The sequence below is a fragment of the Nelumbo nucifera genome, chromosome 4 (assembly GCF_055504915.1).
Source record: "Nelumbo nucifera cultivar China Antique chromosome 4, China Antique-T2T, whole genome shotgun sequence".
Lineage (NCBI taxonomy): Eukaryota > Viridiplantae > Streptophyta > Magnoliopsida > Proteales > Nelumbonaceae > Nelumbo > Nelumbo nucifera.
The window spans coordinates 23,329,852-23,352,511 of record NC_142652.1 but is presented as its reverse complement, the minus strand read 5'-3'; the positions used below and the strand labels follow the sequence as shown (position 1 = coordinate 23,352,511).

The following is a 22,660-nucleotide window of genomic DNA, read 5'->3' as shown; positions in this document are numbered from 1 at the left end:
GGAGGAGTGGATCATGGCCCACTCTCGGAGTCTGCCCATGCCATAGAGGCAGCTGGGTCCTGTTGTGCCGAGGTCATGTCAGCTCGGCATTCTTTGCCCTTAGGCTCTGGGGTGACATAGTCTATTTTTTATGTTTGCCCGTGCCTCAAAGGCGACCGGGTCCTATTGTGCCGAGGTCATGTTAGTTCGGCATTTTTGCCCTTGGGCTTTGGGAGCGGCTCGTGGCCTACTCGGTTGCTATAGATAGTATTGTCTTAAGTTGACAATATTCCATACCCGAGGTACTTGTTTCCCTTTGAGGGTCTCGAGCTCGTACGTTCCTTCCCCGAGCACTCGCTTCACTCGGTAGGGACCTTCCCAGTTGGACCCGAGCTTGCCAGTGCCAGGTTCAGGTACCATAACTTTATAAAGGACTAGGTCACCAACGCGGAGGTTCCGCCTCTTGACCCTGGCGTTATAGTATTGAGCTACTCTCTGTTGGTAGGCTGCGGTCCTGATGTACGCTAGGTCCCTTGTTTCGTCGAGTAGATCGAGGTTGGTGCGTAGCTCATCTTCATTCGTTTGATCACTGTATGCTTCTAGTCGCAGCGTAGGCACTTCGACCTCTGTATGGATTACTGCTTCAGTGCCGTAGGTGAGATTGAAGGGTGTTTCTCCCGTAGCGGTCTTCTCCGTGGTTCGGTATGCCCATAGAACACTAGGTAGTTCATCTGCCCACAATCCTTTAGCTCGGTCCAACCGAACCTTTAATCCGCGGAGGATGGCTCTGTTCGTTACTTGTGCCTGACCGTTTGCTTGAGGGTGTGCGACTGAAGTAAAGTTCTGTCGGATTCCCATGTCTTAGTACCAGTCTTGGAATTTGATGTCTTCGAACTATTTACCGTTGTCAGAAATCAATTCCCGAGGTAATCCGAAGCGGCATACGATGTTTTTCCAAAAGAAGTTTTGGACATTTCGGGTTGTGATCGTTACAAGGGGTTTGGCTTCTACCCACTTGGTAAAATAGTCCACTGCTACCACTAAGAACTTCCTTCCACCCATTGCTGGCGGGAATGGCCCGAGTAGATCGATGCCCCATTGTGCAAAGGGCCACGGACTGGTGAGATACTTGAGGTTAGCAGCGGGTTGGTGGTGAACATTGGCATGTCTCTGGCATTTGTCACATTTTCTAATGAATTCAATGGCATCTGCCTTCATTGTTGGCCAATAATACCCTTGTCGAAGCGCTTTCTGGGCAAGGGCCCTGACCGCCAAGTGCCCTCCGCACAAACCCTCATGAGTGTCGCGGAGTACGAGTTCGGCTTCGGTAGGCCGCAAGCAACGCAGATAGGGGAGCTTGTAGGATCTCCTGTACAGCCGCTCGTCTATCATGACGTATTTGGCTGCCTGGCACTGCACCCTTCTGGCTGCATTGCGATCTGCAGGGAGGGTCCCGTGTAGCAAGAAGTTCGCAAGCGGGTCAATCCAGCTCGGCTCTGCTTGAACGACGGGAGCGACCTCCTCTGCCCCCTTGAGAATGCTAGGCTGAGATAGGTCCTCTATGTAAACGGTTCTCATGGTGATGTCGCTAGTGTTGACTAACTTGGACAGGGCGTTGGCCTCAGCGTTCTCCGACCTAGGGATTTGTCTGATGAAGTGTGACTGGAAGTCGAGCAGGACCTCTCTAACTTTGGTCAAGTAGGAAATCATGGTTGGCTCGCGAGCTTCATACTCGTCGGTGACCTAGTTAACCATGAGTTGGGAGTCACTGCAGATAACAATGTGCTTTGCTTTTACTTCCCTGGCTAGGGCTAGTCCAGCTATCAACGCCTCGTACTCTGCTTCATTGTTAGACGCCGCGAACTCGAAGCGTAGCGCGTATTCCAGTTTCGTGCCGCTTGGGCCGTGTAGAACTATTACGGCTCCGCTGCCCTGTTGGTTCGAGGAGCCATCTATGTGAAGGATCCAGGGCTCCTCATCCCAGCTCGCGGTTGGTCGAGCTAGGAGAGATGCCATACTGGCTACTACCTCATGGGGTTTGGACTCGACCGACCTGGGAGCTTCGGGCTCACCCGAGCTGGGAGTCTTGTGCTCAACCGGCCTGGGGACTTTGGAGTTGAATGTGCATTTGGCTATGAAATCTACTAAAGCTTGGGCCTTAATGGCAGTTCGCGGCTTGTACTGGAGGTCGTACTCGCTGAGCTCAACGGCCCGCTTCGTCAACTGACCAGAGACCTCGGGCTTAAGCAATACTTGCCTCAGAGGTTTGTCAGTGAGGATGATAACAGTATGAGCTTGGAAGTACGGGCGGAGTTTCCGAGCTGCGATTATCAGTGTGTATGCTAGCTTTTCCATCTCCGGGTATCTCGTTTATGCTCCCTACAATACTTTACTAACATAATAGATGGGTCGCTGGACCCGATCTACTTCCTTTATTAGTACTGAACTGACCACTTCGTCGCTCGCCGAGAGGTATAGTTCTAAAACATCGCCCTCCTCGGGCCGGGTTAAGGTCGGCACACTAGCAAGGTATTTCTTGAGCTCGTTGAACATGAGCTGGTAGTCTTGGGTCCATTCGAACCCTTTGCCCTTAATTGCCTTAAAGAATGGCAGACAACGGTTCGCTGATTTAGACATGAAGTGACTCAGGGCGGCTATGCGGCCATTCAACATCTGAACCTCCTTCAGCTTTCGAGGTGGTCTCATATCTAAAATGGCCTTAATCTTATCCGGGTTGGCTTCGATGCCGCGCCGGTTAACAATGTATCCTAGGAACTTGCCTGAGGTCACACCAAACACACACTTGTTTGGGTTCAGCCTCGTAGAATTTCAAAAACAGAATGCAAATCTTGTATTAATTCATGTGAGAATTGAGTTTTGACGACCATGTCGTCTACATAGCATTCTACTTTTATGCCGATTAACGGCACAAACAACTTATTTACATGCCTTTGAAAGGTTGCCCCTGTGTTTTTCAACCCGAAGGGCATAACCTTGTAACTCGTGCCCTGAGGTCGCGTCTACCAAGTGGTCGATTATGGGGAGCAGGAAGCAGTCTTTTGGGCAAGCCCGGTTCAGGTCGGTGTAGTCGACGCACATGTGCCACTTGCCGTTGGCCTTCTTTACCAGGACGGGGTTGGCTACCCAGCTCGAGTAGTGGACTTCTCTTATGAAGTCAGCTGCAAGGAGCTTTTCGACCTCCTCGTCAACCGCTTTCCATCGCTCCGGGGCTAGGTTGCGTTTCTTCTGTCTAACAAGCCTAACTACATGATCAGTATTCAGTTTGTGAGTTATGAGTTCGGGGTCTATACCGGGCATCTCTGCCGCGGACCATGCAAAAATATCTAAATTTTGAAGTAAGAAACTTACCAGTTCAAATCGTAGAGGTTCCTGGACGGAAGCGCCGATCTGAAGCGTCCGAGTTGGGTTTGCTGTTGAGGTCGTAACTGTGACTATTTCTTCTGTGGGCGTGGCTCATTCTTCGCCTTACTCCATAGGCCGCTCCAGCTCAAGGTCATCGGCTACCTTGGTTTTTCCCTTCAGGCGGCGATGTAGCACTTACGGGATTCGAGCTGGTTGCCCCGCGCTATCCCCACACCGAAGTCTTTTGGAAACTTCATAGCCAAATGGTAAGTGGAGACCACCGCCCGTAGGACATGGGTGATCAGTCAACCTATTATGGCATTGTAGGGGGAGGGGGTCGCGACCACCAGGAAGTTGTGCTTGAATCTGACCACACAAGGCCACGTGCCGACTTCCACATGTACTGTTATTTTCCCAAGGGGCCGGACTTCTTTTCCGCTGAAGCCTACCAAAGGAGTGTCTGCGGGCTTCAGGTCGCCTCTCTGCAACTGGAGCTGGTCAAACGCAGCTTTGAAGAGGATGTCGACTGAGCTACCTGAGTTGACGAGTACGCGCCTGACCTCGAAGTCGTTGATTCTTAGCTTTATTACGAGCGCACCATCATGGGGGTAGTGGACTCCTCGCGCATCATCTTCTGTGAAGAAAATTGGCTCTTCTATTCTCGGCCGCTTTGGGGGGTTCCGCTCCTCTCGGGTGGCCTCACGAACCGACGTCTGAGCTGCCGCTGAAGTGCAACCCGCAACGATTGAACCTCTCACTATCATGTGGATGGTTCCCCGAACTGGCCTCTCCTCCGGAGGCTGCCTCTGCAGTTGCTCGGCCGGCCTACTGCTGGACTCGAGGGCATCCTTACCGTGCTCCCCTTGCCGACCTGTTTTATTACTATTATTATTATTCTGTACAAAGTTTCTTAGATATCCGCGACGGATGAGCTCCTCTATCTCGTCGCGGAGGTTTTTACAACTCTCGGTACTGTGACCGTGATCTTTGTGAAAACTGCAATACATATTCTTATTTCTTTCATTGGGATTCCCCCTCAGACGGGGTGGCCACTTCACATACGGGGCGTCCTTGATCGCCATCAAGATTTCAGACCGCTTCGCGTTCAGTGGGGTGTAATAAGCTCGGTCCGCTACAGAAGGTCGGAAAAACTGACCTGGCTTTGCCCCCCGAGCTGTGTCCTTTTTCTTTCGGCCGTCCCCTTGGCTGAAAAGCTCTCCTTCCCTCTTCCTTTTTTCGGGCGCGCCCTCGCCCTTTTGGTTGATCTCCTCTTTGGTGGTTATGAACCTGTCCGCAAGCTTCAGGAACTCGGTTATGGTTGCTGGTTGGTTGACGACCATGTGCCATTTAAACTATTTGTGTGTCACGCCTTTCTTAGTTGCTGCAAGGCGTACGGCAGGGTCCAGGCGCGGTATTTGCATACAGCTATCGTTGAACCGCTTGATGTAACTTCATATGGATTCTCCCTCTCTCTGCACTATGCTGAGGAGACTTTCTTCAGTTCGCGAACACCGCTTGCTAGTAACGAAGTGGGACGCGAAGGCTTGCGCGAACTGCGCCCAACTTCTTATCGATCCTGGTGCCAAGTTCTGGTACCATGTACGGGCTGCTCCTCTAAAAGTGGTGGAGAAGGCCATGCACATGCACGACTCGCTAGCTCTCGCCAGGTGCATCTGCGGTTGAAAAGCGTCAATGTGATCGTTTGGGTCGAACGACCCGTCGTACTTGTCAAGAGGGGGGAGCTTGAAGTCTTTAGGCATCGGGACTGCCAGGAGCTCGGGAGATAGGGAGACTGGACTGAAAGGAGGGGTGCCTTGGCTTCGCCCAAGCTTACCTCTTCTTTGCCCCTGAGCTCGGGCAGGTCGTGGGTTGCAGATCGGCGAGCTCGGCGGTGGCGTCTTTGCTTCTTGGCGGGCTCGGCGTTGGTGCTGCTCACCTCCGTGCTATTTGGAATGGTGTGTGCCGGAAGTAGCTCAGGCCGCTGGTGCTGGCTGCGGACGGAGGGATCTTGCTTGGAGCCTACGGCCAGGATCTCGAATCGGTTCTCTAGGAACGGGGTATCAGGCTTCGAGGGCTGAGGAGACGTGGACCTAGCGAGCTGGGGTCCTCCCGACCTGACTGCCCACGGTGAGGCCGGAGTGGTTGTTCTTCCACATCTGCTGCGGGAGGAGGCCTGGCTCCTAGGAGGGTTCTGGGGGGCCTCTCCTTGGTGAGAAAGGTGCTCCTCTTGGCGGCGAGACCTGGCTTGCTACGAGGCCGGGTGCCGAGGAGGGAGTTGCGGCTGCTGATGCTGAGGTTGGGGCAGCTGAGGGAATTGCTGCTGATACTGGTACTGGGAGACTTGGAGTAGCACGTGCTGTTGATAGATTTGAAACTGTTGAAACTGCTGCATTTGAGCCTGCATGGTTCACATGCACTGCACCAAATCTTTCAGCTGGTTCGGGCTGGCCGCTGGGGGCACAATTGAGGGTTCAGCGAAGGTTGTTCCGACTGTGGTAGGGAGTGGAGCAACGACGGGTGCCCCTGCACGCGGCACGTTCAAACTAGGGATCCCGTCCGTTGAGAGGGGGACGGTGAACTATCTGATGCAGACAGTAGGAAGCTGGGGCTGTTCCCTGGAGTTATTCATCTCCGTGCTTCGTCCGATATTGCTTGGGGACGCCATGAGCGTTGAGTTTTTGGAGAGTAAAAAGATGTGAAAGTTTAGAGAAAAGCTTTCCGAAGCGTTTCCCACAGACGGCGCCAAATGATGTAGCACGATCCGATCACTCCTAGCTGGCGCTCACGTGGCTCCTGGAAGATACCTGAGAAGAAGAAAATTCCCGGAGGGAGTTACCCGGCAGGAACACTTCGATGATTAAGTTAGTACTTGGTAGGAGAAGCAAGGAGGAAGATGAAGACTAGGAGTGGAGATAGCGCGCGTACCGTAGATGAATCCCCCTCCAGCCTTGATGCTAAACTCCTTATAGCAGAAATTTGTTACCTCTCCCCGTCGGCCTCTGACAGGGCGGGTATAACCGTCACTGCCAACTTGGCGCAGCCGTTATTGGCAGGGCTGAGGTGGCACGCGTGGGGCCATCACCGCTGGGTACGTGTCTGTCAGGTGTAGGACACCTTCTAAAGGTGGCAGGCACGACGCTGCCTGACGAGGGACACGACTGCTGTCACCAGATTTGTCTAGTACGACGGTCGGGCAGGAGATCTTCCTGCCTTCCCTCATGCGGCTCGCCGAGCTGCCACAAACTGGGGTGCTTCAGGGCAGATGGGCCCCTGCCTCGAAGCACCGAGGTGCTCCTCCCCAGGTGGGTAAAAGCTTGGCGTCCCTTAGAGGAGAGCCCGGGCTCTCCGAGCTAGGCGGGGGACTAACTCACCGAGGTATTAGCCCTCAGCGAGTTGACTGTCTTTGACTTGGCATTTCCTCCATGCCGAGTCGGGATCGTGCTGCTAGGCTGGACTGTTCACCAAGCCAGGTCATGCGCACGTGTCCTAGGTTCATGGGGTTGAGCCAAATCGTCCTCCATCAGTTTCCAAATAATAATATGATTACTTAATAATTTATACAAATATGTTTCATGATTTTTCTTGTAATTTTATTATACTTTACATAATGTAAAGGGTAAATTTGATAGACAGTACATAAGCTAATTTTAATTTAAAGAACAATTGCTTTATTAATATATAAACTGATTTACTAGTTAATGTGTTTTATTAAGGTTATATTTTCAAAGTGATGTTTCAAATTGTTATATTACGTGCAATTGCATATGCCAAATGTAATTGGGTGTCATCAAGCCACACCCGATTAGCCTGATTGATTAGAAATTGGATCAGTTTTGGATTTGATTTTACAGAACCAACAGGGTTTGATTTAGGACTGCATCTGCATAGTTATCTTTTTTGGTTCGTTCATACCAGGTCCACCTTATCCTGGACCAGACCTGACCTATTGACAGCTCTGTGATTGAGAAGGGTAATCTTTAAATCTACATGTAAAGACATTTGAGAAGTATAGTAAAGAATTCAAAATCTCTAAGCATCTTTTTATCACCGAAAAAAAAATATTTGCACATGTGCATATCACGTGCCCTTACACTAATCTTCAAAAAAAGAATTGAACCTTTTCCAGCATTAATATGCTAGATATTCTTAAAGCTAGAGCATAATGGAGTTACAGGCTACAGCCAAATCAAAATATCAATATCAACTGAGTGTTTGGTATCCAAGAAGGCCTTGCAATTTATCCTCTCTTGCATCATTCCTTCTCATTAAAGACGACATCCATGGAAAAAATTTTCCAAGCTCCTTGCTTATGGTACCAGAACTAAGCCTACTAGGGTTGATGCCAAATTTTGCTCTTTCTATAGAATCCATGATGTCTTCCCGAGTCACAGTCTCACCACCTATGATAACCAAAAAACCAAAGATCTCAAATAGCAGATTTTTATAAGATAAAAACTGCAATTGTAGTGACTCGATAAGTGTGACAATGAACTTGTTACAGTATGCAATATATTACAATAGTTATTGATTTGTATGTATATTCCTGGTTTACCAAATCCCACTAACTATGGTGATGCAACAAATGTGTCAATTGAGCTTATTACAATGTGCGACAAATATAGCTGCAGGCTCTTCTAATTGTTGATACATGAGCTAGATTGCTGCTTTACCAGATTACTAAATGAATATAAAGACATAATTCAAAATGTGAATAAATAACAAGTACTAGTAGGACTGTAGGAGAAGTTGCACTTTACTCCCCTTGTCCACCAAAAAGCACATCAATGTGCTAAGACGAAGGCAAGCAACTAGTGAGTCCCATTAAATAGCTTCATTAAGTTCCAATATATAATTTTGAATAATGAAATCTGTAGAAAATATTGGTTGCTGAAGAATCTTATTGAGTCTGACATTTGACAGCCTAGAAAACATGAAATCTAAGTTGTTAAATAAGGCATTACAGAAAGAAGAAGTAAAACAAGAAAGGAACTTTTAGACTGTGTTATTTGAACTTCTGAGGGAAACTCACAAAAAGAATACCTCCCATAAGCCTGTCTTACATCAATTGTACTATTCTACTTCCATGTAAATCTCAATATACAATACTGTTCAGGAACTTAATTTCAACTTACCTCTGCGAGCGGCAAGTAAAGCAGCCTCGTTAACAATGTTTGCCAGATCAGCACCTACAAAGCCTTGGGTGAGAGATGCCACCAGATTGGAAATGACATGTATGTCTTCCTCTAAAGGAACTCCCCTTAAATGTACAGCCAAAATCTTCTTTCTGCCTTCCTCATCTGGTTCTCCTACAAATACTTTTCTCGAGAAGCGACCAGGCCGACAGAGAGCTGGATCTAATGCTTCTGGTCTATTTGTTGCTGCAATAACAACCACCTTCATGTCTGACTCAAATCCATCCATTTCTGTAAGCAGCTGCAAAAATAAATAAGCTTTCCCAGTCAGATTTAGATCATGAAATTGTCAAAAGGGCCACTATAAGAGATACTAAAACTTGCCTGGTTTAGCGTTTGATCCCGCTCATCATTGAAACTTCTACCACGTTTTCCTCCCACAGCATCAAGCTCATCGATGAATATGATTGATGGTGCATATTTCCTTGCTACATTAAAAAGATCTCTAATGCGCGCTGCTCCTCTTCCAACAAATAATTCCACAAATTCACTTGCAGAAACAGTGAAAAATGGTACCCCTGCTTCTCCAGCAACTGCACGGGCTAGTAATGTTTTTCCTGTTCCTGGTGGTCCCACCAACATTACACCTCTAGGTAACTTTGCTCCTAATTTGTTGTAGTTGATAGCTCCTTGCAGGCACAAAACAATCTAGAGACCAGGAAAGAAGATTTAGAATTTTCAAAAGAAAACAGTAAGTTAGCCCACCCAAGAAGATAGTAGTTTACTTTATGTATCAGGTAACCAGACAAAACACAAAATAAAAAAATTCAGTCTGGGGCTCTTTCAATGGTACAATCCATCCTCATCTGTCATCTTCATTTGCATATATTTATCAGTAATGGCCCCCCAAAAAAATAAAGGACATCTAGAAACTACAAATAAAAGGAAAAGTTGAAGGTGCTCAAGCAGGAAAGTCATCCTCAGTAAGCAACTGGCAGTCTGGCATATATCACCAGTCATCTTAATTGTATGTTTAAGTAACTAGTTCTAGTTCTTGTTCCAAGGCAGAATAGGCTCATATGCTGAAAAGCACTGAGCATTGAGATTAGCATAGATCAGGCAAATAAGTAATGGAAGATTTAACTTTTGGCTGTAATTGGCTTAAATCTTCGGTATATTCAGCACAGTAAAGGCCAATATGTTAAGGAAGGAAGCAATGGTATGAGGTGCAAGCATTGAGGTAAAGGCAGAACAGACATAGCTGGAAAGTACCAAGATAAATAGCATTGATCAGGTGAGTACGCATTGGCAACCTCATAGTTTGGTTGTGGTTGGCTCAATAATTCAATATATTCAGCACTACTAAGGCCAATATTCAGCACGACACAAGGCTTTTTTTTTTAAAGATAAAATAAATTAAATTTTATTAAATCAAAAAAGCAATTACAAGGAAGGTGATAAGCAATCACCCGAGAGGAAGCAAAACCCAGAGAACCAAGCAAAGAAACCCCAATCCCCCAAAAAGAAAACCACCCCAAACATAGAATAATCCTTTCGACCCAGATAAAAGAAAAAACCACACTGCAACACAAAGGCAAAACCCAGACCCTACAAACCAATATCGACACCCACCGGAAACCCATCCCTACTGCCCACTCCCAACCAAAACTCCCACTCAAGAACTCTTCTTATCAGCTTTTTGAGAACAATCTTCTATTTGCCTTTTCTCTGATCTTTTGTGTTTTTTGACAAGCTTATTAGGCCCAATACCACATAAGCCTCCTTTTATCTGTGCAAAGACTTTTGAAACTGGAACTTTCTGCTGACTTTTTCTGTTCTTTTGAGCTCTGAATCTTCTAACAGTATTAAGTGTTTTCACGGCCTCTTCCAGACTCCCCTCCGGCTTTTGACCCCTATCTGAAACCAACATCCCCTCAGATAAATCTTCCTGCTTCTTGGAAGCATCCCCGCCATCTCCAACAATCACTTCCTTTTCAGAATTGTAGGAATTGCTTCACGCACTGGAATGACACTACTCTCTTTTTCCCCTTTTTCCTCCTCTACCAATCTGAATGCTTCCTTGGCGAACTCCTCCCCTCCTAAGAAAAACAGCCCCAGAATTTTGCTGACTTCCACTTCCTTGCCATCACGCAAGGAATTTCACTTGCTTGAAGAGTGAGGTGTAAGCCTAGAGCTGTAAAGCCTATAATGTTCATGAGCTCACCTTTTTTTCTTAAATAAAAAACCATATAAAATATAACAATTATTCTACAGGGACTGATTTTAGCACAACCAATTTTTTTATATTAGGCACATCCCCTGTGAAAAGAGAGAAATTAGAGATTCTTGTTTATTTTTTTGAGAAACAATGAACAAACCCTTGTTTTAATGACAAAAGTAATACCTAAAGGTGTTATTGCCTTTCTAATCGTGAACTTTTGGACTGAGGATGGTGTGTGCCCCCTTGATAAAGAATGGGATATGTCCATATCACTACCCTAATTTTATTGTGCACTGTTCCATGTTTTACCAAGGCAAACTAGTGTTAACTTACAATAATCCTAGTTAAACCTGAAGCTAAACCAAAAATAAGTATAATTTCAATGAATATGGCACTTGATGGAGTGGAATGGCCAAACAAGATTCATATAGCCCACCTCATATAGTTGATGGGCTTTCTCAAAAACAGTGTACTTGATGGGCTTTCTCAGTGAAGTATTTTTCCTAATGCCATATTCTGTGTTTATAAGGCGCATGTCCCTAATTTGAGTTTCAAAAAAAAAAAAAGAATTGCACCTCAATCCTGCTTCATGAGCATGCAGCCATGCATGCTTCTGACTTGAAGCTCAACTATGGTTTACTTTGTAAAGTTCCAGATTACTTGTTGATGCCCCCTTCCCTTTCAAAAACAGAAAGATGGGCATATCAATCTTTAAATAGACCTGAGATTGCATGGAACTAAGTCTAGGGTGTAATTGATCATCCATATTTTCCCACCTGTAGTAGACCTGTAGTAGTGATGGATGGTTAAAGTAACCGACCCAGCCTGGTTGCAGAGACAGTGATGACTGGATCCAAGATTAGGCATTGAGGCCCCACCTCCATTGAATCTAATGATAACGATGCTTTATTTGCCTGTTAGCATGTTTGACTACTTAGCATACCACAAAACAACTATTAGCCAATGCCAATTCTGGCTATGCAGGATCTTGGACAGGGGTGGAAGCAATGGCCTCTAACTGCTTAGCATACACTCCTATAATTCTAAAAGGAACATGAGATCCCAACTTCAAGTTTGGCAGGTTATGCTTCACTGGAAAAGAGAAGGCACAATGTAATGAAACTTGTCTCCCTCTTAGGAAAATGTCTTTATCACAACAGTCTCCCCAGAAAATCAAACAGCCCATTAACAAAATAATTATGAAAAAAAATACACACTAAGGTAGAAGGAATAAGATGCTCTAATGCTCTAATGCTCTAAACTCCCTGGCCTACCATGTCACTGAAGGCCCATGAAATGACATTGAAGGAATTCTCCGCCTTTCAAAATCACTTCAAACTTGAACACCTTGCTACAAGGTTTCAATTTCCACTTTATTGGAAAAGATATAAATATCTGGCTAAAAGAAACTTCATCAGTAGAAGATCAAGACTGCAATCAGTCTTGAATCCTAATAGGTTTTAGGTTTACAAAACAGAAGAAAAGTGAGAGAAAGGAGAAGGAATAGAAGAGAAACAGGAGAACACAAGGGGTTGAAAGGAGGGACAGATTCTAACAGATCTGCCGCCGCCACTCTCTTATTATTTATAGGTTATGTTCAGTACATAATGGAAAGGACACATCTGCCCTTAGTACTTACATGATAAATAAAGCAAATAAAAACTGAAATAAATAACAACTGAATTAACAAACTGACTCAAAACTGACACTACTATAACTGAAACAAATAACTACACATGCTGTCCTACGAACACAGTGGGGACCACTGCAGTGGGGCCCACATCAGTGTTCTCTACACTCCCCCTCAAGTTGGGAGTAGATATCTATCATTCCCAACTTGGATAGGTCTGTCTCTAACTTCTTCCTTGGTACAGCCTTGGTGAGGATATCCGCGAGCTGCATATTAGATGTGATGTACGGAAGACACACTTCTTGTGATGTGACCCTCTCTCGCACAAAATGTCGATCAACTTCGATATGTTTAGTTCTGTCATGCTGCACTGGGTTGTGGGCTATATTAATAGCTGCCTGATTATCACAATACAACATTAAGGGCTTTTCATAGTCAATACCCAACTCTTCAAGTAGTGATCTCAGCCATAAGATTTCAGCCACTCCGTTAGCCATTGACCTGTATTCCGCTTCAGCACTAGAGCGGGAAACAACACTCTGCTTCTTACTCCTCCAAGAGACAATGTTACCTCCCACAAGGGCACAATATCCAAAGGTAGACCTTCTGTCATCAACACTCCTAGCCCAATCGGCATCTATATAGACTTCCACCCTCACGTGATTATTGTTCTTGAGCAGTATACCTCTACCCGGGCATCTCTTCAAGTATGCTAATATTCTCTCTGCCGCAAGAAGATGAGAAGTTCTAGGGGAGTGCATGTACTGGCTAACAACACTAATTGCATAGTTGATATCTGGCCGAGTGAGGCAGAGATATAGGAGCTTTCCAACCAACCGTTGGAACATAACTTTGTCTTCAAGAGGCTCCCCGCCCTCTGCACTAATCTTGTGATTTTGTTCGATGGGTGTATCAGCCGGCTTAACACCCAACTTTCCAATTTCCGCCAACAGATCTAGAACATATTTTCTCTGAGAGATAAAAATCCCCTACTTGGATCTAGCAACCTCAATACCCAAACAAGATCTTTCACCTCAAACTCTTGATGAAGGAGCTGTTTGAGGGACTCAATCTCATGGCTGTCATTTCCTGTCACCACAATATCATCAACATATACTGCAAGTAGTGTCAGAGAGGACTCCACCCTCTTGATGAATAGTCTATGATCTGACTGGGCCTGTACATAGCCAAACTTTCCAAGGGCTAATCTGAACCTATCAAACCAGGCTCTAGGTGACTGATTCAAACCATACAATGCCTTGTTCAGTCGGCAAACCTTCTTACCTGTCTCTGTATCATAGAATCCAGGAGGCAACTACATATAGACCTCTTCCTGTAAGTCTCCATTCAGAAAGGCATTTTTAACATCCATCTGGAACAAGGGCCAAGAAGGATTTGCTGCAAGGGATAACAGAACTCGGATGGTGGTCATCTTGGCTACTGGGGCAAAGGTCTCCAAGTAGTCTATACCATAAGTCTGAGCGAACCCCTTTGCAACCAGCCGGGCTTTGTACCTTTCAATAGAGCCATCAGCATTATGCTTCACAGTGAACACCCATCTGCATCCCATCGGTTTCTTTCCTTTCGGTGGGTCAACCAGTGCCCGAGTATTATTCTTCAATAGGGCATCCATTTCGACTTGCATTGCATCTTTCCATTCTGGAACTGATAAGGCTTCTTGCACTGTTCTTGGGATAGGGACATTGGCAATGGAAGTGAGATAGGACCGGTAAGATGGAGATAGACGATCATAGGATAAGAACTGTGAGATGCTGTGAGCTGTAGAAGTGGTGCAATGTCGTTTCCCTTTGCGAATGGCAATAGGGAGATCAAGGTCATCCACAAGAGGGGAAGTGGCAACAGTGGGAGGTGTCTCAGTAGGCTCTGGATCTGGAGCCGCAGAAGGAACTGGAGCTGACCGGGACTGCCGATGACTAGGATCAACCTGCCTGCATCGCCTGTGATAGACTCTCAACTCCGGCTCCCTCTGACCACCCTCACCACTATAGCCTTCATTACCCAATGGAATAGGTAAAGGAACAGCCCCACTTCCACTCTCACTACTCTCCCCCTGAGGAAAGAAACTCAAAACAGCCCCACTCTCACTGTTCTCCCCCCGAGGAGAAACCCTAGGATAATAGCGTGTCTCCTCAAAGAAGGTGACATCCATGGAGACAAACCTTTTCCCTGAAACCGGATCATAGCAGCAATAACCCTTTTGAGTTTGTGCATAACCGAGAAAAATGCATTTGGAGGCCTTAGGTTCAAACTTGGAATGATGAGGCCCGAGAAGCTGAACGAAACAGGTACAACCAAAGGTTTTAAGGGGAACAATGAACAACTCCTCGTCTGGGTATAGAAGGGAAAAAGGGATTTTCATATCAAGAACCCGGTAAGGAACTCGATTAATGAGATAAACTGCCATGAGGATAGCATCACCCCAGAAGCAAATAGGTACATTAGGAGGTAAACATAATGCTTCTAGCCACCTCCAAGATATGCCTATTCTTCCTTTCGGCAACGCCGTTATGTTGTGGTGTATAAGGGCAAGTGCTCTGGTGAATAACTCCATGGCTAAGAAGGTAGGAGGTCAATGGCTGAGCAAAGTATTCCTTTGCATTATCAGATCTAAGGACTTTGATTTTGGCCCCAAACTGAGTGAGAATCATCTTATGGAAGTTTTGGGTCAGAGCAGGAACCTCATCTCGAGAACGCATAAGATAAACCCAAGAAAAGCGGGTATGGTCATCAACAAACAGTAGAAAATATCTGTACCCACCCATAGAAGAGATATGATATGGCCCCCAAACATCAGTATGCACAATATCAAAAGAGGAATTACTCCTTTTATTACTTAAAGAATAAGAGGTTCTACAATGTTTGGCAAACTCACAACTCTCACACCTCAACTTTGATAACTCAACAGACTCAAATAAAGCAGGAAACAAACTCTTCAAAGACTTAAAAGACAAATGATATAATCGGTTATGCCAAAGCATAACCGAACTCACAGACTGGGAAACAAAAGACTTTTTATCCACTGACTCCTCCCGACGAGAACTCTCTCCAAGCAGATAGATCTCGTTCGTCTCACGGCCAGTCCCAATCACCTTCCTCGTCTCCAAATCCTGAAAAACACATCGGTCAGGGAAAAAGGTTACTGAACGGTTCATGTGTTTGGTAATACTACTAACTGAAAGCAAGTTAGTATCCGAGAGCTTGATGTCCCCCTAGCCCGAAATGGGAACAGGAGAGCCATCCGCAATGGATACTCTATCTCGGCCAGAGGACAATTGATAAGAGGTGAACAATGATGGCAAGCTAGTCATATGGTCGGATGCACCTGAATCTATTACCCAGCAGTGGTCAGTATTACCTGGAGCTGAAGCATGGTAAGCTGAGGCTCGAGTACTTGAATGTGCAAATGCAGATGTGGCAGGAGCTGATGGTAACTGAGATGGCTGAGCTGAACTCCCAACTTCCTTTTCCAACTGTATGAGGGCAGCCCGAACAGCAGCTAAAGTCTCTAGGGATGTGCCTGATGAGGATGCTGAATCAGTGTTCATGGCCACATGAGCATTACCCTTCTTATTTCTTAGTTTTGCTGGGACCAAGTGAGGATGTAGCTTCCAACAAGTATCTTTTGTGTGCTTGGGTTTCTTGCAATGTTCACATACCAGATCCCGTTTATCTTCCTTCTTCCGGTCCCTTTCTGGATCACCCCCTGGCTTAGGTTTAATAGCTGTCAAGGCTAGGAAAGAGGGCTGAGGCTGCATCATGACTTTCCTCCTGGTCTCTTCACTATGCACCAGGGAGTATGCTTGAGAAAGGGTCACACTATCTCTTGTCAATATCTGTTGTCGCACAATGTCATATTCTGGATTCAAACCAGCCAGAAACTCAAATACCCTATTCGTCTAGACTTGCTTTCTGTAAGTCTGTGCATCTTTGGGACTCTCCCACTCAAGGGTCTCTAGATGGTCAATCTCACACCACAAGGATTTCAAGGTAGAGAAGTAGACAGAAACTGGCTTCTCCCCTTGTTTAAGGCTGTTCACCTCACATTTCAGTTCATAGGCTCTAGCAACATTAAGGGGTTGGGAATATGTTTCTTTCACAACATCCCATATCTCTTTGGTTGTCTTTGCCCACAAGTAATTTCGGCTGATATGTGGCTGCATAGAATTACACAGCCATGCCATAACCAAATAGTTCTCTTGAACCCACTTGGTGTATGTTGGGTCCTCCTTGGAAGGTTCTTTCACATCTCCCAAGAGGTAACCCAGTTTTCCCCTTCCTCCAATAGCCATCATGGCTGATTGAGTCCACTCCAAGTAATTTGACCCATCAAACCTCATAGTTGTAATCTGAAACCCGGTTTCAGATACACTACCATAACTGTTGTTTCCAAAACTACTTTCTCCCTGACCCTTAAACTCCATCTTTGATCAAGAATCAGTGGCTACAAACTGGTAGAGCCACTAAACCAGAAAACAGAGTAAAACAAGCAGGTCTGAAATCTGATCTGAAACCAACACAAATCGAATCTGAAATCTGATATGATCTGATCCGAAATCTGATCTGAAACCAACCCAAATCTGATCTGAAATCAATCGCCTATCACAGTATATGCAAGAAATCAACCCAAATCTGATATGAAATCAATCGGCATGCACAGTACCAGGCAGCCTGTCAATCTGAGATGCTATTTTTTTGAAATCACTACTGTGGGGCCCACTGCTGCGAGAGAAAAATTAGGGTTTCAACTGTAGGTCTGAAATAAGTGCTCAGCTGCACTCTCCAAGCAGTCCGCACAAGTGGGACTTGTCGTAGGGCAATATGAAACCCTAAAAACTGATCACCTCTGAGAGGGGGGGAGTTTGGCCCAACAGTCAAACCCTAGAAACAAACTTAAAAACAGTTCGGCCTCTCCTTCTAGATAGGTCCAACCTATCTCGACTGATTGCAGTCTCTGAAACTCAATAATAAATAAAAAAAAAACTTACTTATGGACTTCGGTTTACTGCCTTGCAGGGTTACCTGAACCCTAACCTTCGTTGCTGCTTCCTGATTACCAGCTCTCTGCAAGCCGCGGCAAATCTTCAACTGCTGCGAACCTCTTTTGGCAATCTCCAAGATTCAGCCACCGAATACTTCTTCATAAGCTTCCAGCCCTAGCTAGTCCTCATGTGGTCGGCTGGACTAGACACACATGAGAAGCCCTAGATAGGCTCTGATACCAAGTAGAAGATCAAAACTGTAATCAGTCTTGAATCCTAATAGGTTTTAGGTTTACAAAAATGAAGAAAAGTGAGAGAAAGGAGAAGGAATAGAAGAGAAACAGGAGAACACAAGGGGTTGAAAGGAGGGACAGATTCTAACAGATCTGCCGCCGCCACTCTCTTATTATTTATAGGTAATGTTCAGTACATAATGGAAAGGACACATTTGCCCTTAGTACTTACATGATAAATAAAGCAAATAAAAACTGAGTTAACAAACTGACTCAAAACTGACACTACTATAACTGAAACAAATAACTACACATGCTGTCCTACGAACACAGTGAGGACCACTGCAGTGGGGCCCACATCAGTGTTCTCTACACTGTCTATCAAAGTTTAGTTTTGCTCATCAAACAAGATTGTTCACTTACTAGTTATTAACTGATCATAGAAAAAGAAAACACATTGTTATATGATAAATATGTGTATTTTTTTTAAGGATAAAGGTAATGTAAGTTTATTCATAATAAGCGAAAGAAGGCTGCAATTCAGACCCAAGAAGGCAGTCTGAAAAGCAACCAAAATTACAACCTCCACCAGGAGCAAGACTGAAACAAAACAGACATACTAAGATCTCTGAATTCCCCAGATATAGAAATCCAAGAGATCAATTTGCCCACAGCTCTCTGAATTACATGATCAACATCCTTGTACCTATTACAAAAGATTCTAAAAGAATACACATATGATAAATATGTGTATAAGTGGGTTACCATCTTTACCGCTTGTCAATATTTTCTGATTTCTCACCACTTGCAGTTGAGTAGATTCATTTAATTCTCCCCTTTTACACATGTGTTAGGGATTGGTTTTACTCTCCATTGAAAAAATTCCTCCATCTCCATCATGAGGATCTTTCAAATGGAAGTCCAATTCAATGTTTAGTCTCGTTGCTTGGAGCCAAGGTTCTTCAGGAGAGTCATTTCACATGTTACTTGTTCTCATGTGATAGCCGAAAGCTGCTAAGGTTTCAATAGAGACTAAATAATAAATGAGAGGCCTTAACTAGTTTATATCCGCTAACTGTTGCTAAATTCCAAATCTGATCAATCATCAAAAAGGTGAATCACATTTTTCTACTGCGGCTGTTTCATGATATCTATTTCATTTTTAATTTGTATACCTTTTAGGTCTTCAATTCCTAGTCTTAATGATTGTTGTAAATGTGTGAGCCAAGATTTAATTTGCCAAAGGTATTATGGAATTGTAAAACGGATTCTTCTTAATATTAAAAGAACAAATACAGACATGAGAGAGAGAGAGAGAGAAATTCTCAAATCTCGATTGCATATGTCAAATGTAACAACTCAAACATGAAAACAAGACTAAGCATACCTCCATAAGCTCAGCTTTGGCAGCATCAACGCCCTCCACATCATCAAAGTTCACAGTCTGATTACTGGGGCGCCGCTTTTTTGCAGGGCTATTGGCAGCAGAAAGTTGACGATACAACAACCACATCAAAGGAGTTAAAGGAATCCACAAAGACAAGACAGTTATCAATATATTCCTTATAGACATAAGAACTGATTGAGGAGCAGAACTATAAATAGTTCCCTTCTCTCTCATCAAACTTAGAAGAAAGTTCTCATCATGATCTATCTTTCTTGTTGAACACTGCCACTCCTGAGTAGAATCTCTGGCTTTGGGTCTTGAAAATTTTTGCAACACACTCAAACCCATTCTTGGGCGAGTTTTGACACTGTCTTCCCCATTAACTGCAGCAGCCACACTTTCACTTGGAATATCTCCTGAAGATGACTGATTTTCCAGCAAATGAATATTCTCTGGACTCTGAGATTTAATGTTGTAGAATATACGACGAGATCCCTCTTCGAAAAGAACCTTTGATACTGTCCCACTTTGAAGATTCGTTATTAAGTCTGAATATGGAACTATCTTTGGAGATGGCACCGCTGTTAACTTTAGAAACAAGTAGCATAAACCCAGGACGATAGATATGGTAATGGAAAGCGTCACGCCTTTCAAGTTCTTACGCAAAAATGTCCCGAACTTCCCAGACATCGCCCAGACCGAAGCATTTCTCAATCTTCTCGATAACAAGCGCAATCTCGGGCGCAATCTCAATGAGAACCGCTTTCTAGTGTCGTTATTTTCTCTTTTCCCCAAATGAATGCGTTCCTTTCCACTGCCGGTATTGATCTGTAACCTAATGCTCCTGCTACGCGGCAACCCATCTCGAGAATTATAGCAACAGTGACCAACAAATGAAGATAAAGACGGCGAACAAAAGCAGGAAAGACAAACCGAAGCACAACAATTTCTGTATCTCCCTAAAGACTGTTCATTTCCGAAATGAACTCTCAAGTTTTCTCCGTTACATAAAAGCATTGATTGATTGAAAGAAGGAACCTTAGTGCCCATTCCACCGTAATTGGAAATAACGGAAAAATGAGCCATTTTGTCTTTAAAAAGAATTAGAATGGCAATTACTTAAATTCCTCCATAAAATCAAAATTCGATCCTTTCACCATAAGATGATTAGTCTTATGATTCTTATCTATTTAATTAAGGAGAATCAGTAATACTGAATCGATATGACGCCTTACTGAATAAAAAACCTCACCTACTTTGGAGGAACTGAGGGACTGAATGAATTCGAACTTTGAAGAAGCAGCAAGTTGTTTATTCATTGCATCATGAAAATTGAAACCAGGAGGTAGGCTTTCTTCGTTTAATCCAGAAAGCAAGTGAAGCTCGAATAGTACTTGATTTCTAGCAGAGGATTTTCTGAGGTTTCTTGTCCTCACTCTCGGTTCTCGCGGCTTATCCAGAACCAGAAAGGCTTTTGAGGAAGAACTTGAAAGTTGAAACTAACTGCATTGGATCTTTTATGGTGGGACTTGGAAGAACTATCAAGCACTGAATGCAATGCGCTGCAGACAAGATGGGCCTCAAAAAACATTCTAAACACAAGATCTTATGGGCCCCACTAGCGCACTGAATTGCATCTTTGATGCATGCTATTGTATCATTTTCCACAAGGCATTGTTTGGTAACCGGATATTTAACGCGTTTTAAGGGATTAATTCATCATTTCATCAATGTGTGGTGTAATGGCTTTTTCTTTTAGGTAGGAAATGGCAAGCGGGCGAGAAACATACTCCCCATCCCCAATCGTAGATTGAGACGGATTTCCCTGTTTGGGGACCTGAAAGACTTTTAAATTAAGGGTCCGTTTGGTTTATAGGAACAGGGGTCTGGAATCGGAATTAGAAAGAGCTATTCCAATTCCAACTGTTTGGTTGGGCAGAATCGGAATCTCATTCCCATTTATGCTGGAATGACATTCCCCCATTTGAAGGAATGACCATTCCCTGCCCCTCCCTTGGGAATGAAATCCCATTCTTGTTGATTTTAATTCCCATTTCTGTCTGAACCAAACAAACTATAAGAATGGACCATTTCGATTTTGATTATGGAGGATTTCGATTCTGATTCCGACTATGAACCAAACAGACTCTAAAAGCTTTTTGGAAAATAAATTTATTTAAGGGGAATCTTTATATGTGTGTGTGTGTGTGATGGGTAGGATGGGGCAAAAAATCCACTCTCATCCTCAGTTGATAGTCATTATCAATACCCATCCCCACCAAAACAACCTTCATCCCTGGACTAATGGAAAAATTACCATCCCTCTATTGTATTAAGAGGGTGCTTAGCACCATCCACCAGGATTTTCAAAATTATGTATTTACATTTTAGGCTTCATTTGGCATTCCTTATTTTAAGGACTTATCTCCTTTTTAAAGTTAAAAACTCGGTTTCATTAGAGCATTTTAATTGTAAAAAAGAGATAAATCCTTAAAATAAGGAATGCCAAATGCAACCTTAACAACTATCCATATATAAGTTTCAAAGCAACCATAAGAAGATAGAGTGAACAAAAAGATAGTGGTCACAAACTACAACTGCCTTTTTTGCATCATGAGGGGAGTCACAGACCAAGGGGGAGCTTGTACACACATACATGCGGTGGGACTTACACGAGCTAATTAAACACCACTTGCAGCACAAAAATCTTAATCTATTAGATTATAGGTCATTCCTTGTATATAAATCTATTGCACTTCTTGTATGTTTCTAACATGAAGTCATTTTCATTCATTATAAATCACATATGTATCAACATATAAACTTTAGGACCGTATTTGATTTTGATAGAAACTAAGAAAAACAAAAATCTCATAATTCTACTTAGGACCTTGAATAATAACTTGAAGCCAAATCTAACAATTCTACTTGTATAACAAGGGAGACTACATCCTTTTTGCTTACTGCTGCACCACCAGCTGCAAATGAAAGGCCTCCTAACGACACCATAACTCTCCGGTTCTTGGATCATATTTCATTAACATCCCAATCTTATTAGGATATCAGAGCCGGCCATGTATTCCCAGAAATATTACTGACTTGCATAACCACATTCTTGGGAGTTGGGAGTTGGGAAGCAATGAGAATGACTAGTAAATTCTATTCAAGATTCAAAATCAGTTACAACTTATAAACCGATTCTTAATTAATTATCTAATTAACTTCATTCATGGAAATTAGAATTCCTTGGTCCCAACACTACAACTCCCTAATAGGAATGTGCGATGTAGACATCACCAACTGTCTCATGGAAGAATACCCATATGGTAATTGTAGGAATGGCAACGGGGCAGGGTGGGGACGGGGAGCCTCTCCCCATCCCCATTCCCGCAAAAATCTCCATTCCCGTTACCGTCCCTATCCTCACTAACAGGGACAAGGTTATTCCCATCCCTGCAGGGATTCCCATTCCCCGTAATTTTTTATAATGTTAATAAATTTGTTTTTGTTTTTTATTTTATTTTATTTAAAAATAAAAATAAAATAAAATAAAATAATTAAAATTTACAATCTATTAAAAAAGATTCAGACATATTCAACCATATTTTTAAAATATTAATATATAGACGTATGTGTATATATATAACGTATACATATATATATATATATATATATATATATATATATATATATATATATATATATATATATATAT

At 43.8% G+C, this 22,660-nt stretch overlaps 1 protein-coding gene across 1 annotated transcript; it reads right to left on the bottom strand.

Moving 5' to 3' along the window:
• Positions 1-7,353: 7,353 nt before the first annotated feature.
• On the bottom strand, positions 7,354-20,433 carry LOC104597808 (cell division protein ftsH). The gene is made up of 4 exons (XM_010259532.3): positions 18,946-20,433; positions 8,859-9,182; positions 8,475-8,775; positions 7,354-7,742 (listed from the first exon to the last, which is right to left on the bottom strand). Exons 1-4 carry the CDS (start codon positions 20,029-20,031, stop codon positions 7,543-7,545), a joined length of 1,911 nt encoding a protein of 636 aa, XP_010257834.1. The 5' UTR covers positions 20,032-20,433; the 3' UTR covers positions 7,354-7,542.
• Positions 20,434-22,660: the final 2,227 nt, after the last annotated feature.